This window comes from Enhydra lutris, unplaced genomic scaffold, assembly GCF_002288905.1.
Source record: "Enhydra lutris kenyoni isolate GAN:26980312 unplaced genomic scaffold, ASM228890v2 scaffoldscaffold13, whole genome shotgun sequence".
NCBI lineage: Eukaryota > Metazoa > Chordata > Mammalia > Carnivora > Mustelidae > Enhydra > Enhydra lutris.
In genome coordinates this window covers 28174064-28192049 of record NW_019154097.1, presented here as the reverse complement: position 1 = coordinate 28192049, position 17986 = coordinate 28174064, and the positions used below count along the sequence as shown (strand labels likewise).

Below are 17986 nucleotides of genomic sequence, written 5' to 3'. Positions count from 1 at the left end.
CCAATGTAAAGATTCAGTTGAAGTGGGGCAAGACAAGGAACCATTGGGACATAGAATTAGAACCAGCCAGCAGCCACCTGGGTTGATAGCGAGATGCTGAGTCACAGAATATATACTCAATATGTCCACCCTGCCTAAGGATAGGATTGGCTTCGGAGAAAACAGCGGAAAAGAGAGACTAGAAGTAGTGGTAGTAATCCTAGGTAAGGGAGGGTAGAATTAGGGATGCAATTTGATTTGGAGAAGTCCATATCCTATACTCCTTTGTGTTCTCACCATCTTTCTGGTACTTTTGACAATGAGTCAGAAACAAACTAAGTACTAATGATGTGTTTTTAATGCTTAGTTATCTTGAATGAAAGTGGTGGCCCTCCTTAGGAGAACTCAGGCTTTTTTTGTTTTCCTTTTAGCATCTTAACAGGTGCATGCATACAGCAGCATTGTTTTCTGAAGTGTTTCCTTCCTCTCTGAGATACTTGGTGCTCAGAAGGTCTGAATTGGATTCTTCCACTAGGCAAGGGCCCACCAAGGCCATCCATACAGCATCTGGATAGGTCCTTGGTGAAAGTGCTACCAAGGCAGGGTTCAAGTCTGTTTTTGCTTCCCACTGTTTTCCACCTGGCTCATGTAGTTGTGTAATAAATATTGGCCAACAGATTGAACCAGAAATGTCATCCCTGACCACTCCTGGTAAGACTGTGGGTTTTAAATTCGTAACTGGAAGACTAGACTCCTAGAATCAGGAGAGGTGATGGAAAAAAACTCATGATTAGGAAATTAGTTCTGGTTCAGATATTGGAACCAGAGTGGTTCAGATAATAACCCTTGGAAATGGGGAAAATAAAATGTCATGTCTTGAAGTTTACTGTTAAGTTCAAATAAGACAACATATCTGAAAAAGTATTTGAGATCTACAATATTCTATGTATATGTTGCTTATACTATGAATGATACTTCTTGTTAGTATTCTGTACCTAATTGTGTTCAGCTGAAAAATAATAGATGTAATCTAGAGGAAACCAGGCAAAGGGTAAGGGGTGGGTAAGCCAGGGTAGTGTGTTTTGGAGGGGGAACTGGTCACTGGGAGGAGGATGACAGAGTGACAGGGTTCAGACTCAGGACAAATTGGCCTTTCCTGGGAAAAGAGGGAAAAGGAACAAAGTCCTTAAGGATTTTCTGTTTAGGATAATTCTTATTGGAGTGTGTAGTTTTCTATGGCTATTATAACAAATTACTATTAACTTAGTAGCTTAAAACAACACAAAATTTTATTTCACAGTTCTGTAGGTCAGAAAGCTGAAAAAATCAAGATGTTGACAAGGCTACTTTCCATTCTGGAGACTCCACAGAAGAATCCAGTTCCTTGCCTTTTCCAGCTTCTAGAAATTGCACATTCCTTGGTGAGTGGCTCCCTCCCTCTGTCTTCAATGCCAGCAAGGATGGGTGAGTCCTTCTTATGTTGCCATCTCTCTGGTTCTCTTTTGCCTCATCCGTCCGCATTTAAGGACCCTGTGATTACACTGGGCTCATTTGGGTAATTGAGGATAATCCCTTTATTTTAAGGTTTTGGACTTCTGGCTTCCAGAACTGTGAAAGAATAAATTTCTGTTGTTTTTAGCCATCAAGCTTGTGGTAATTTGTTGTAGGAGCCCTAGGAAACTATATAGGAATCCTAACGAAATATCAATGAAATAGACCCCTTGGCAAGAAAAATCACGAGAAGGCATTTGGGGGAAATTGGAAGGGGAGGTGAACAATGAGAGACTATGGACTCTGAAAAACAATCTGAAGGGTTTGAAGAGGTGGGGGGGCGGGAGGTTGGGGGAACCAGGTGGTGGGTATTAGAGAGGGCATGGACTGCATGGAGCACTGGGTGTGGTACAAAAACAATGAATACTGTTATGCGGAAAATAAATTAAAAAAATGATTTAAAAAAAGCATGAAAAAAAATCATCAAGATAGGAGAAATTATTTTAGGCATTAGAGATAATTAGTCTTCTACAATAGAAAATTTTATGAAAAATTTAAACGAAATGGGTACATTCTTCTAGAAATATATAAATTGTACAAGAATTATTTGAATAGACTAATGAATTATTGAGAAAGTATAAATGGTAGTCAGAAGCCTTCCCTTTCAAAATATCTGGCCCAAATGACTTTAAGTTAAGTTCTGCCAAACTTTCAAAATAGCTAATTCTATTTTATGCAAATTGTTCCAGAAACTAGTAAACAGAGGGAAGAGGGTAACCTTCTGGCCCATTTTATAATGTTAGTGTAATACTGAGTCCAAAACCAGAATAAAAATAAGAAAAGAAAACTCTAAGTCCATTTTGTTTATGAACATAATCTTAAATATGTAAAATCTTAAATAAAGCAATTATTAAATGAATCCAAGATAGTACTAAAAATATTAGATCATGAACAAGTGGGATTTGTCCCAGTAATGGAGATTTCACAAAACTCCATCAAATACTTCTTCATGTTAATAAGAGAAAGGGGGATAATATTGCATGATAATTTTTATCAAAACAGAACAAGAATTTTGCAAAGTTCAACATCTGTTTACACTGACCTCTGTTAGAAAACTAGGAACAGGGAATATTCTTAATTTGCTAAAAGCTACCTACACCCAAACCCTACACTAAATGGATAAACCTTAAATGTATTCCTTTAAAGATGAGAAGCAAGACTATGATATCCATTACCACCACAAATGTTAAACATACTATTGGAAATTCTGTCTAACACTCTAAGAAAAGAAAAACATGGTAAAGGGATGGAAGGAAAAAATATAAAACTCATTATTTAAAGAAGATAGGATTATCTTGGAAAAAAAGAATAGAATCAATTGAAAAACTATTAGAACCAATAAGTGAGTTCAGCAGAGTGGCTGGATACATGATCAACTTAAAAAATCCATAGCATCTCTCTGGAATAGAATATAAATAACCAATATAATAGACTAGAAATAACTAATCAGAATATGTACTAATAAATAAGATGTTATTCACTGTAGTAGAACAAACTCTAAAGCTCTAGGAATTTATCTAAGAATAGACAAAACTACCATGCAAAGTCTAATAGAGTGTATAGACGATTAAAATAAGTGGAAAGAAATCCATCTTCTTGGATGGAATGAATAATATTACAAAGATGTTATTTCCCACATTAATCTGTAAGTTTAGTTCACTCTCAATGAAAATATCTGTTGGTTTTTTTTTTTTAAGATTTTATTTATTTATTTGTCAGAGAGAGAGAGGGAGAGAGAGCGAGCACAGGCAGACAGAATGGCAGGCAGAGGCAGAGGGAGAAGCAGGCTCCCTGACGAGCAAGGAGCCCGATGTGGGACTCGATCCCAGGACTCCAGGATCATGACCTGAGCCGAAGAAAGCTGCTTAACCAACTGAGCCACCCAGGCGTCCCTCTGTTGGTTTTTTTAGAGTCACTGATAAATTTAGTCTCAAATTTACATATAACAATAAAGATCAGGAAATAGCTAAGTCAAACTTGAAAATAGAAAGAAAAAGAGGGCATTTATCTTATTAGAGATTAAGAACAACAGACATCCATAATAATAAAAATAGTGTGGTTTTGGTGCAAGAACTGGTAAGAGACCAATGGGAAAAACTAGATAGCTCAGAGAGAGACCTATATTTATATAAGAACTTAATACAGAAAAATGGTGGTACTAAAAACCAATGGGGGAAAGGATAGACTGTCTGGAAGTATTGGGAACACTGGCTCACTATTTTGAAGATTATAAAAAAATACTATCTAATATCATGTATAAAGGTGGAATCAGATGGATTGTGAACTTGTCTGTGGTAACCCATGAATCTATCAAGTTAATAGAAAAAAACTGTAGGAGACTATCTATGAACTAGACGGGGCAGAACTTCTTAAATAAGACACTTAACCTTAAAAAAGGCAAAAATAAGTTTCAGCATAATTATGAATAAAGCTAACAGACATGAAAGGTTGGGAGATAATATTTACAATGTGTAACAGTTGAGGTACGAATGGGTGTTACAGACAATGATCACTTTCACATCAGAAAGAGAAATCTATGAATCCCAGTAGAAAAATGAGCAAGAAAACCAAAGGGCCAATAAGCCCATGAAGAAATGCTCAAATCCATTGGTTATCAGAGAAATGGCAAAATAAACAATGAGATTTCACTTTACATTTGTTAGCCTGGCAAACATTGGAAAGGAGAATAAAGACAACTCTTGCAAAGGGATGTGGCAATGTAGGGATCGTTAGGTACTGCTGATTGGATTGTAAAGCTGGTACTTATCAAACGATAAACTTGTAACACAATGCTCAGAGAACAAACCAGCATGTTTCTAGCCAAGTGAATGAATATCCCATGGCCCTACAATCCTGCTCCTAGACAGATATCCCAGAGAGACTGGTACATAGGCAAATAAAAGTTTGTGGAGGAGAATGTGTCTGCAGTGTCAGTTGCAGTGATGGGGAATTTGTAGCAACCTGATTGCCTATCACTAGGCTGGGAAACGTGATAGGAGCACACCGTGGGTATAGAGCAGCTGTCTAGAAATGACTTACTAGAATTCCTCATAGCCACACTGATAGATTTTAAAGATATAATCTGAGGGGCAAAAGTAAGAAAACGAATGAGATCTATAACACAAGATGTTTTATATAAATTAAAAATGCAACAAAAATGGTAATCACTCCATGATGTGTACATAAATCAGTACATCACGTTGTATACCTCAAAAATAATTAAAAAATGCAATGAAATAACAAGGGTATCCGTACACAAAGTTGAACACTAAGCATATTGGAATGGAGGAGGGCAGCAGTGGGGAGTGGGTATAAGTGTTCATGAGTGAGTGAGGAGGCAAACAAATAAAAGAAAAAGGGGCCCAGTGTTGGCAATATGCCATGAGCTGGGGAATGTGATTAAGTCAACCCTTTGCATCTGAAGTCTGTGAATAAGAAAAAGAATATCAAGTCTTAAATAAAACTCAGGGATTTCTCTTCCTTTCTACTCATCAGAGTGCGAAATATTGCCAGTAAAATGGAGTCCGCTATCTCCTAAATTGTGCCCCCTGTCCCTTTGCAATGCAAATTGGGTAGGTCCATACATCTTGGATTGAAATGCAAGAGCTAAGCATTCTGCTAAACCTGGCAGTACCAGCATCCTGTTATCGGGCTTTTCTCTTTGTTAATGATGTTAGGTATGCTTTTCTTTCATGAGTTGATGGATTGATTTATAATTCACTTAACAAATTTTCACCAAGTGCCTGGAGACAACATAAGCATTGGGAATACAGAAGAATCAGATACCATGATAGCACTTCTGATGTTTGAAAACAATGACAATGTCCCTAGGTTTATTCTGTGGCTGAAATTCCCCCAGTTCTTTCCAATCCTTACCCAACAGGACTTGGAATTAAATCATCCCACCATCTGCAGTCCTTTTTGAGCTTCTGGCTGGCATGGCTAAAGCTTCCTGTGCAATGGTCAAGTATTTCCTTTTAGAATGTAAATTCCTAGGGGACATTTGTTAAATTCTAGGTTGTTGGAGATGGAAGTAATCTTAGAATTTACCCATTTTGTAAGTTTCCAAACTGCTTCTCTGGGGACTCAGGGGCTCCCCAAGAGGGACTGGGAAGCTGAGGGGAAGGCTGAATGGGAGGTTCTCTGGGTCTCTTTCTCTAATCAGAGCGATTCTGCTATCAGTGTGTTTTACAGATTGAATTACTGCATATGAGACTCTTGACTCCGGGAATCAATCTGAGGGTTTTGGAAAGGGAGGTGGGTGGGAGGATGGGGTAACTGGGTGATGGTGTGTATTTAAAGAGGGCACATGATATGATGAGCACTGGGTGTTGTACTGAACTAATGAGTCATTGAACATTATATCAAAAACTAATGATGTGCTATGCCTGGACTAATTGAACTAAAAAAAAAAAAGAAGTATTATGAAGATGTAGTTGAAAACAGTGTGCTCATTTCATGTAGGGAAAACTTGAGGCCCAGAGAGCAAGTGATTTACCCAATACCACAGTCTCCCTTACCAGTCTCCTGTGTCATCTCATGGCCCATGCTATTCTGAAGATGCTCAGAGGTCAGAGTGAGACCACAGAATCTGGAGCCTTCCTCAGCAGGGCTGGCCTTGGGGACAACCAGGGGCCAGGCTGGGTCTCCCTGACAGCATCAGAGCAGCTACATCTGTTTCATTCAGTGCAGGACTTCTTTCCTTGGGGTCTTACCCACCAGTAACAAATCCTTCCTGTGTTAAATAAATGGAGAAGGAGAAACAGAGGAGTGTGGAGACCATGGCATTGGACGCTTAGGCATATGACCTGATCTGTGGTTTTAGCTGTGCTGAGCCTCAGATTTTGTTCTTGTAAAAAGAGGATGTAAGATGTCATACAACATGATTCCTTTTTTGTAATGCTCCAGGGTTTATAGGACTTGGACATAGTGATGGGATGGAAGGTAATAGCTACTTACTCAGAAGACGGCTGGTGACTTCCAAGATGGACATTCATGAGTCCAGGCATCTTCTTCTCAGCCTCAGGGGCCTTGGTGATTAATGTGGACATGCGGACTGGGGAGATAGAGCTCTCGTATCAAGCAAGGAAGGATATAATCCGAACTTGGTGTGGGAGCAGACAGGATTCACTACACCCTAAATGTTGTGTATGTGACTGTCATCTCAGATACTTTTCTTCCTTGAGAGAAGTAGTCTTTCAGTGTAGACTCATGCATCTGGAACCCAGGATTTTCTCCCATCTCCAGCTGCCATCATTGGCCTCTGCTGATGTACTCAAATGATGAAGGGTGAAGACCTGGAAGGAGGTGATTGCCTTTCATGTAAATCATCCCAAGGAGGCAGACAGACTTTCCATCCACTGCCCCGGGGGGAGCTCATTAAGAAGGAAGACTTGGGAAAACAGTAGAGACTAAGGAATCTCTACATTCCAGGGAGACAAGTTTCTTTGAATCTCACATAATTAGTGGCTTGTTACTATTGTGATTTTGAGGCGATTGAGGTAGGTAAATAGAGAAGCCTTGGACCTGGGGCCATCCCTGGGATGCTGGGGAGTGATGTGTGGTGCCATGGAAAGGATCTTAAGAGTGAAGATTCTTGGGTTCTAGTCAGCCAGTGAGTGGTTGTGATTTGGAGCAAACACTTAGCCTCTCTAATTTTAGGTTTGTCATCTAGATTTTAGTACCTGTATGGCAGAGGGGGTTGCCTGGAGAATTAAATTAACTCAAGAATATATTAAGAATAATAATACTACTAAATTTTTCAAATGCTTGTATAACATTTCACGGTGGGTTTTTTTGTTGTTTTTTGTTTTATTTTTATTTATTTTTTTTTTATGTAGCTCTTCAAGTGCAGTGTTCTTGTTTTTGCAGATGAGGGAAATGAGGCTCAGTCTTACTGAATAACTTCTCGAAAGTTTCATAACTGGGAAGTGCTAAGGCTAAGTTCAAATTCAGGGTTGTCTCACTCTTATATTCCACACATATTCTACTTTGTTATGTGGAGACTACACCTGGGAAGTTCTTTCATGGTTTCCTCTCATTTTCTCCTCCAAGGTGCTAGGCCATCTTCCGATGTTCTACAAATTTATCTACTTACCTCCCCATTCTGGTGATCCTGACCAGACTCATCCTAGTCTAGTGAAATGGCTCATTAAAGGGTAGGGCCCTGTCTTCTTTTGAGTTCACCAATGCATCCCCTCAATGTCTAGCAAAGTCTGGCCCATAGTGGGCATTCAAAACCATTTGTTAAATAATATACCAGGCACAATATTTCTTTTAGAAATTTTTGTACAGAAATTAAAAAGTAATTCCAAACCAGAACAAAATCTTGTTGCTGTGCTACCAAAACAATAATTATATTTATAAAGTGTTCTAAGATTTCAGATAAAGGAATATATTATGCCCAGGAACAGCAAACAGGAGGACTCAAAGAGGGACTCCTACCATATCTGATGTAATGCAGCCATTGCATCAATCAGCTTCTCAGGATGAAAAAGCCAGGAAATACTCTGAAAGTGCTTTTGTCTTTTTAAATTTTTAACTTTTATTCTTCTAAATTATGTTCTTTTTTTGATATTTTGTTGTTATTTAAAGGATGAAAGAATATTTTAACTGAATACTACAGTGACACTTGAGAAGAAATTTAGGTTAACATGGAACATTTGTTAATGGGAGAACTTATTAGGGGCTAAGGCTTATTGAAGGAGTGTTGATCCTCCTGCCAAATACTGTCATATCCCTCAACTGATATGGCATAAACTTACTGGGTTTATTCTATGCATTTATTTTATTTTATTTTTTTATAATTTTTTTGCACTGTATTTATTTATTTATTTATTTTTAAATTTTTTCTTTTTTCAGCGTAACAGTATTCATTATTTTTGCACCACACCCAGTGCTCCATGCAATCCATGCTCTCTCCAATACCCACCACCTGGATCCCCCAACCTCCCACCCCCTGCCCCTTCAAAACCCTCAGATTGTTTTTCAGAGTCCATAGTCTCTCATGGTTCACCTCCCCTTCCAATTTCCCTCAACTCCCTTCTCCTCTCCATCTCCCCTTGTCCTCCATGCTATTTGTTATGCTCCACAAATAAGTGAAACCATATGATAATTGACTTTCTCTGCTTGACTTATTTCACTCAGCATCATCTCTTCCAGTCCCGTCCATGTTGCTACAAAAGTTGGGTATTCATCCTTTCTGATGGAGGCATAATACTCCATAGTGTATATGGACCACATCTTCCTTATCCATTCGTCTGTTGACGGGCATCTTGGTTCTTTCCACAGTTTGGCGACCGTGGCCATTGCTGCTATAAACATTGGGGTACGGATGGCCCTTCTTTTCACTCCATCTGTATCTTTGGGGTAAATACCCAGTAGTGCAATGGCAGGGTCATAATTTTTTTAAATTTATTTTCAGCGTAACAGTATTCATTGTTTTTGCACCACACCCAGTGCTCCATGCAATCCGTGCCCTCTCCAATACCCACCACCTGGATCCCCCAACCTCCCACCCCCCGCCCCTTCAAACCCCTCAGATTGTTTTTCAGAGTCCATAGTCTCTCATGGTTCACCTCCCCTTTCAATTTCCCCCAACTCCCTTCTCCTCTCTAACTCCCCTTATCCTCCATGCTATTAGCCAACATATATAGTACATCATTAGATTTTGATGTAGTGTTCAATGATTCATAAGTTGGCTTTGTCTTTAGTTATGTTGCTTCTTTGGTTAAAACCTTCAGTTCATTTACTCATTCAATACTATATTGGATTCTAGAAATAAAGAAATCAGTCACACCAAGTGAATTCCTATACGTACATTCTAGAGGGGAGAGAGACATGTCATTACAACATGGAGCAATATTATAGAATAGGAGTATGTAGGAGTTTTAAGAGTAGGGAAGAATGAGTATTGAATTCATGGTCAGGTGAGGCTGGGGGTTAGAGATGGGTTGAGAAAAGCATCTCCAGTAGAAATGACCCTTGAGCTGATTCTTGAAAGTGTAAGTAAAAGATGGCTGAAGAGTCAACGGTAGAAGAACGTTTAAGGCAGAGGGACCACCTTGCAGGCAGACATACTGTGTCTGGGGATCTGAAAATAGCCATGTGACTCGAGTTTAGAGTGAATATGTTGGAGTGAACAGAGATGAGGCTGGAATGTTAGGCTTGCTACACTTATTGAAAATAATTCCAACTCCTTAGCTTGCCAGTCATAGCTTTCCATGAGCTATTCCCATTCCTATTTTTCATCACCTGTCAGTACTTCCTGAGGCCATAGCCAGACTTGGCTTCTTGCCATTCTTAGCACCTGATTGCTATATGGATTTGCACGTGCTGTTCATTTGGCATTTATCTACCTAGCCTCCTCATCTTTGCTTGCCTGGAAAATTTTGTCTTCCAAGTCTAGCCTTCCTCTGCTGTGAAAGCTTGCAATATTTACTCACCTTTAAATATGGCTCATTTGGTACTTCCTTTGATTCATATAGTGATGGCTTTTGCACAGTCACATGGAGACTCCCTTTCTATGTGGAATGCTTTTATTTGTGTTCCGGTTCATTTTCCTTGGTAGATTACCAGCTCTGTGAAGGCAGGACACAGAGTGGGGTGAAGGAGACGCCATAGTTTGGTTCACCGAGTACCTGATCCAATCCCCCTTCTCCTTGCATACCTTCAGAATATGGGCTGTAAAAATTATACATTAGATTTTCAGCCACTCTTTGAGCTGGAGGAGTCAGTCTCAGGCAATGAGAAGATGTAAACATACATTGCTATCCCGTCCCTGTCTTTCTCTTTTTTACAGTTTAGTTGGAGCTGAAGTAGCCATCATATGAGGAGTCAAGAGATTGAGTCATGTACCATCTCTGAAGGCACTGGGGCATGGATCTAATGCTAGCAACCATCTCCTCTGATCTCTTGGGGAGTAGGACATAAACACTCCCTCCCAACTTATTAAGCCATTGTGGTCATGTTTTTCATTTCTTTCAGCCAAATGTGAATACAAATTATACAGAGAACTTTGTGAGAAACTCAGAGAGTTGTAGAGAGATGGATCTAGATGGAGGAGACACATACTTGAGCAGAGTTCATGCTTGGGTGGGCAAGCAGCGTGTGGTAATAGGAGGCTTTCAGGGCAGGTAAAGTATTTGGAGGTGATAGGTAATGGTAATTCTGATAGGTAATTCAGGCAAGTGATATTCTTAGGAAGGTCTAGTAACAGGGAGACTGAATAGTCTACATATTTTGGCCCTTTTTTTTTCTCCCCTTAGTGAATCTCAGCATATTCAGCCCTTTTTCTAGTCTAGGGTAGTAAAGCATTCATATTAGGTGAGATCTTAAGTATCACTGGTCACTGTTTCAACAGTTAATCTTCTCCCATATCATCCATCATTTGCTGGTTCACCACTGTGGTGAAAAGCTCACTTCTGCCCAGACCACCCTATTCATCTTTAGGCAGCACCAAGACTTGTTCAGCTGCATGGGATTGTACCAGGCTTATTGTCTTTCTCGTACCCTGTGATGATGGGTACTGGCTCCTCACCCATGTAAACATTCTCCTTCTCCTAGCTTTGTAGGACCAGCTGCTCTAGTCTCCCTTTGACCTCTCACTTATCTGGTTTACAACTTAATTGCCAAGCAGAGTGATAGACACATCTAGAGTCTAATGAATACTTCAGTATTTATGAGCTAAAATTTTTTTTATTTGTCAGGTATTCTAATTAACTTCAACTCAGAAAAATGATTTCAAGCAATTCTTACTTCTCAGCTTTATTGAGGTGTCATTGACAAATACAATTTTTGTATATTTAAGGTATTCTACTTGATGTTTTGATATATGTATGCATTGTGAAATGATTGCCACAATCAAGCTAATTGACATACTTATCACCTCACATAGTTAGCATTTTTGTGTGCTTGGTGAGAACAGTTAAGATCTACCCTTTTAGCAAATTTCAAGTGTACAGTACAGTACTGTTAAATGTAGTCACTGTGCTCCAAATTAGATCTTAAGAATTTATTCATCTCATATAACCGAAACTTTACACCCTTCGACCAGCTTTGCACAATTCTTACAGTTGTGACATGACCAGTCAAGGTGCATCTAATGATTATCAAGCACATGTTATTTACTCAGTGTCACTAATGGGCCAGGCTGAAAAGCGATGTGCATTTTTCCCACCCACATTTCTTTTGGTGGAACTCAGTTCCTTGGCCATATTTAACTTCTAAGAAAGGCTGGGAAATGTGGGATAGCTGTGTTCACAGGAGGAAAAGGCCAAGGATTTTGAGTGTCATTTGAGTAAGATCTGAATTTAGAGAGCAGAAGTGTTGATATGTGTGAGTATCTGAGGGAAAAGCATTTCAGACAAGAGGAATGGTGAATTCAAAGGGCCTGAGATGGAAGTCATCCATGTTTACTTGAGGAACACCCGAAATCAGTGTTTCTGAGGGAAGTAGGTGAAGAAAGGGCCAAAAGAAGTATCCAAAATTTATAAAGGACTTATTAAAGTCAACACCCCAAAAATAAAAAAATCCAGTCAAGAAATGGGTAAAGGACATGAACAGACATTTCTCCAAAAGAAGACATACAAATGGCCAACAGACAAATGGAAATATAAATCACAGAAATATAAATCCAATCTACAACAAGATACCACTTCACACTGGTCAGAATGGCTAAAATTAACAATTTAGGAAACAACAGATGTTGGCAAGGATGCAGAGAAAGGGGAACCCTCTTACACTCCTGGTGGGAATGCAAACTGGTACAGCCACTCTGGAAAACAGTATGGAGGTTCAGAAAGTTAAAAATAGAGCTACCCTATGACCCAGCACTACTAGATATTTATACAAAGGATACAAACATAGTGATTTGAAGGGGCACATGTACCCCAGTGTTTATAGCAGCAATGTCTACAATTGTCAAAATACGGAAAGGGCCCAGATGTCCATTGACTGATGAATGGATAAAGAAGATGTGATATGTATATACAATGAAATATTAGATATCAAAAAGAATAAAATCTTGCTATTTGCGACAATATGGATGGAAGTAGAGTTTATTATGCTAAGTGAAATAAGTCAGCCAGAGAAGGGCAAATACCATATGATTTCACTCATGTATAATTTAAGAAACAAAACAGATGAACATAGGCTAAGAGAAGGAAAAATAAAATAAAATAAAAACAGAGAGGGAGACAAACCATAAGAGACTCTTAACTATAGGAAACAAACAGGGTAGCTGGATGGGAGGTGGGTGGGGACATGGGGTAATTGTGTGATGGGCATTAAGGAGGGCAATTCATGTAAGGAGCACTGGATATTACATACAGTTGATGAATCACTAAACTCCACCTGTGAAAGTAGTAATATACTTTATGTTAACTAACTTGAATTTAAATAAAATCTAAAAAAAACGGGGGGGCCAGTAGGGTGAGAAGGCAGAAAGGTATGGGGGCCAGATCATGTAGAGTCTAGTATGCTCTTACAAGGACTTGGTTCTTTCTCTAAGTGCATTGTGAAGCTGTTGGGTCATAGTAGGGCTTTGAGCAGAGGAGGGATATGATCTAACTTCTGTTTTTGTTTCCAAAGTTTTATGTGGAAAAGTTTCAAGTTCACAAAAAATGGAAAGAATATTGCAACAAACACTTGTATATCCTTGGCACAGATCCACAGGTTAACCTTTTGGCACAACTGGTTCCTTCCTTTCTATTGCCAATTGATTTTTTGCCGAGCTATTGAGAGTAAGTTGAAGACAACATACCATTTCCCCTTTAGGTACATTCAGCAGGCATCTCCCCTGAAGCCCAAAACAATTGTAACCAAGAAAGTGAACACAGATTCTACATGCCATCCAGTATGCAGGGGTCCAAGTTTTCCAATCTGGACTCTGGTCAGGGTGAATGGATTGCATTGGACTCTTCTGTTTCTTTTGTCTCTTCTAACAAGGGAACAACATCCCCACTTAAAGTTTGTTTGTTTTTCCTGATACTGTCTCTTCTTAAAGAATCCAGGCCAGTTGCCTCACAGAATATTGCACATTCTCTATTTTTCTGATTTTTTGCACGTGATTCAACTTAGGTTAAACATTTTTTAAAAGATTTTATTTATTTACTTGAGAGAGAGAGCATGAAGAGGGGGAAAGAGGGAGAAGGAAAAGCAGACTCCCTACCGAGCAGGGAGCCTGATACAGGGCTCAGTCCCAGGACCCTGAGATCATGACCTGAGCCAAAGGCAGACGCTTAAACAACTGAACCAACCAGGCATCTTAGGTTAAATGTTTTGACCAGAATACTACACAGGAGATCTTGTAGTAGGTGCAAATGGCTCACATCAGTAGGAATCCAATGTTGGGTCCTCCTAGTGCTCATGTGAGTTTGGTAACTTTTAAGATGCTGACCAGCAGATCTGTTATTGTAATTGCAAAATTTTTCCTTTGCAAATTAGTAAGTAATGAGTGGGGTGAGATTTGAGACAGTTTGATTACCCCTTTTTTCCCCAGCAACCTTCTACTGAATGGTTTTAAGCTTAGCTTCAGACTTTTGCCTGAATCAATCATTTTGGGTATTTTACACATATTACTTGTGAAGAAACTGAAGTTGAGTGAAATGACTTTCCTTAGATCAAAGAGCTGTTAAGTAGTAAATCTAGGATTCAAACCCAGAGCTGTTTAACCAAAGTCCATGCTCTTGACCACTGTATTAATTTCCTATTGCTGCTGTAACAAAATACCACAACTTAGTGGCTTAAAATAGCTCAGATACATTCTCTTATAGTTTGAGAAGTCAGAAGTCAAAATTTATAGGGTCATCAGGGCTGTGTTCCTTCTGGAGGCTTCTTTGGAGAGTCTGTTTTCTTGTCTTTTTCAGTTTCTTGAGATTACCTGCATTCCTTGGCTCATGGCCCTTTCTCAGATCACTCCAAGCTCTTGTTTCCATCCTCACATCTACTTCTCTCTCTGATTCTCCTGTATCCTTCTTATAAGGGCTTTTGTGTTTACAGTGGGCCTACCTGCATAATCCAGAATAGCCATCCCATCTCAGAATCTTCACTTGGTCACACCTGCAAAATGCCTTATGCCATATAAGTTAACATATTCATAGGCTCTGGGAATTAGCACTTAGATATCCTCAGAAGCCATTTTTCAGCCTACCACAACCACTCAACAATATTTTTCTCCCACAGTGGTGGTGAATCCTGTTTTCACTTTCTGTTGGGTTTACTCTGAGATGGATCTGAGCTAAAACTTAATTGTAACTTAAATGAAATGATCACCTGACTTTATTTCATAAGCCCCACTCTGATTGATCAACCACAATGGTATTTTGGGTTTGCGGGAATTAGTGTCAGTTTAGAGACAGTGTCTAGTAATTTCCTACAATCCGGGTATTTTCTTTTACAATGCACAGTAAACCTGGTATATAGCTGTGAGTCTCTGTGGGGAAGGCTACTTGGAAGATTTAAGTATACTTTTTTTTTTTTTTTTTTTTTTGGCCCTGGCTCGAGAGTTGGAATTGGCAATGAGCTATGATTTAAGTTATATTGTATGATTTAAGTTAGTCCTTGGTTTATCAGTAAGACTTTGGTGGGCTGCCTATTTGTTTTATTCCTAGGGACACCATAATTCATTAGCTGCTGATTCTATAGGTCATCAGCATATATGCATTCTGATTTTTGATCTCTTTTAACCAGTATAGTAACCATGCCTACCTTGTCTCTGGAGACCAGTGCTACCACCTGTTGACTCCTGCTCTGGGATCCCATCATTTCCATTGACTTCGGGGAGTCCATTTCAGAAGTAACACTTATCACTGCCATATAGAGAACCTCTATGCCATCTCTCACTGTCTATAGAGAATATGCATTACAGAGACTTTCAAGTACCTGTGGTTTCCTCACCAATGTCTTTTTCAAAGCTTTGGTAAAGGAAGTATCCTCTAGACCCTGCAGTGTGATATGTCTTTAACAGGAGGTGATGGGGGGCGCCTGGGTGGCTCAGTAGGTTAAGCCTCTGCCTTCGGCTCAGGTCATGATCTCAGGGTCCTGGGATCGAGCCCCTCATTGGGCTCTCTGCTTAGCAGGGAGCCTGCTTCCACCTCTCCCTCTGCCTGCCTCTCTGCCTACTTGTGCTCTCTCTCTGTCAAATAAATAAATAAATAAATAAATAAATAAATAAATAAAATCTTTTAAAAAAAGAGGAGTTGATGCATATAAATATATTCCTTCTGCTTCAATTTTTTGAAACAGCTTCAGGAGAATAGGTGTTATTTCTTCTTTGAAAGGTTGGTAGAATTCCCCAGGGAATCCATCAGGTCCTGGGCTCTTGTTTTTTGGGAGGTTTTTGATCACTGCTTCAATCTCGTTACTAGATATCGGTCTATTCAGGTTGTCAATTTCTTCCTCGTTCAATTTTGGGAGTTTATAGTTTTCCAGGAATGCATCCATTTCATCTAGGTTGCTTAGCTTATTGGCATATAACTGTTGATAATAACTTCTGATGATTGTTTCTACTTCCTTGGTGTTAGTTGTGATCTCTCCCTTTTCATTCATAATTTTATGAATTTGGGCTTTCTCTCTTTTCTTTTGGATTAGCGTGGCCAATGGTTTATTGATCTTATTGATTCTTTCAAAAACCAGCTTCTAGTTTCATTGATATGTTCTATTGTATCTCTGATTTCTACTTTATTGATCTCTGCTCTAATCTTGATGATTTCCCTTCTTATATGTGGAGTTGGTTTGATTTGTTGTTGATTCTCCAGTTCTTTAAGGTGTAGAGACAGCTGGTGTATTCTGGATTTTTCAATTTTTTTGAGGGAGGCTTGGGTGGCTATGTATTTCCCCCTTAGGACCGCCTTTGCTGTATCCCATAGGTTTTGGACCGAAGTGTCTTCATTCTCATTAATTTCCATGAATTGTTTCAGTTCTTCTTTGATCTCCTGGTTGATCCAAGCATTCTTAAGCAAGGTGGCCTTTAGCTTCCAGGTGTTTGAGTTCCTTCGGAACTTTTCCTTGTGATTGAGCTCCAGTTTCAAAGCATTGTGATCTGAGAATATGCAGGGAATAATCTCAGTCTTTTGGTATTGGTTGAGTCCTGATTTCTCTTTCTATGAAGCCAGCATTACCCTGATCCCCAAACCAGGCAAAGACCCTACCAAAAAGGAGAATTTCAGACCAATATCACTGATGAATATGGACGCTAAGATTCTCAACAAGATCCTAGCAAACAGGATCCAACAGCACATTAAAAAGATTATCCACCATGACCAGGTGGGATTCATCCCTGGGCTACAAGGATGGTTCAACATTCGCAAATCAATCAATGTGATAGAACAAATTAATAAGAAAAGAGAGAAGAACCACATGGTCCTCTCAATTGATGCAGAAAAAGCATTTGACAAAATCCAGCATCCGTTCCTGATTAAAACGCTTCAAAGTATAGGGATAGAGGGAACATTCCTGAACTTCTTTATCCATTTTTATCCATTCATCAGTTGATGGACATTTGGGCTGTTTCTATAATTTGGCTGTTATAGATAATGCTGCTATAAATATCAGGGTGTATGTATCCCTTTGCATTAGCATTTTCATACTCTTTGGATAAATAGCTAGGAGTACAATTGCTGGATCATAGGATTCTTCTCTTTTTAGCTTTTTGAGGAATCTACATACTGAATTCCAGAGTGGCTTAACCTGTGTTACTAACTGGAATTTAAATAAAAACTTAAAAAAATAAAAATAGATGGATACATTAAAATTGTAAATTTATTTGAGCAAAAATCCATTCAAATTAGGCAGCATACCATCTGGTAGCTAGAAAGCAGCTCTGAGGAGAGATGAAAGACTTTTACAAGCAGAAGGGAATGGGAACCAGGAAGTTATACTAGACAAAAGGGTAAAACTCATGTTATATTATGTGTCAACTGTATTTCAAAAAAGGAAAGAAAAGAAGAAAAAAAGTGGGTTGGTTATTGCAAAGGCTTTCCTTTAGGAGATGGTAGGGGTCTTTCTGTTGTATTACCTAATTAGTGCTGATCAGGTGATTCCTGGTTGGCTGGTGTAAGATTCCATTTCTGGGAGAGCCAAAATCGTAATTAAGTTAAACCCCAATTTGGTGACAGCGCTTAGGATAAATGACTCCACGTTGGGCCTGTTGTTTTGCTTTTGAAATTCCAAAGCAGATGGTTCTCAAAGGCTTGTCTGGAAGATATCTTAACTTTTGAGAATCTCTGATAAGTTCCCACTGAGTGTCTTAGTCTGCAAGTGCAAGGCAGGTGGTTTTATGACTTTGTTCAGGAACTATTATAAATTCTTAGTGTGTTCACACATTTAGCTGCATCTGTCTCCAGGGAATAGTGTCTTCCACTTCACTGCTGTGTTCCAAATATCATACAAGCTCCTTTATTGGCAAACTTTATCTCAGAACATAGAGAGGAAGGAATTCTGGGAAATGTAGTTCTAG

The 17986-nt window shown here is 39.1% G+C and overlaps 1 protein-coding gene across 1 annotated transcript in view; it reads right to left on the bottom strand.

Moving 5' to 3' along the window:
- Window positions 1-406: 406 nt before the first annotated feature.
- Window positions 407-17986, bottom strand: part of LOC111146384 (olfactory receptor 1361-like) — a 23101-nt gene continuing 5521 nt past the window's right edge. Inside the window, exons 2-3 of the mRNA XM_022501914.1 lie at window positions 15238-15375; window positions 407-733 (exon numbers count right to left, since the gene is read on the bottom strand). Coding sequence (XP_022357622.1) covers window positions 407-733; window positions 15238-15375 — 465 coding nt within the window. The remainder of the gene's footprint in view (window positions 734-15237; window positions 15376-17986) is intronic.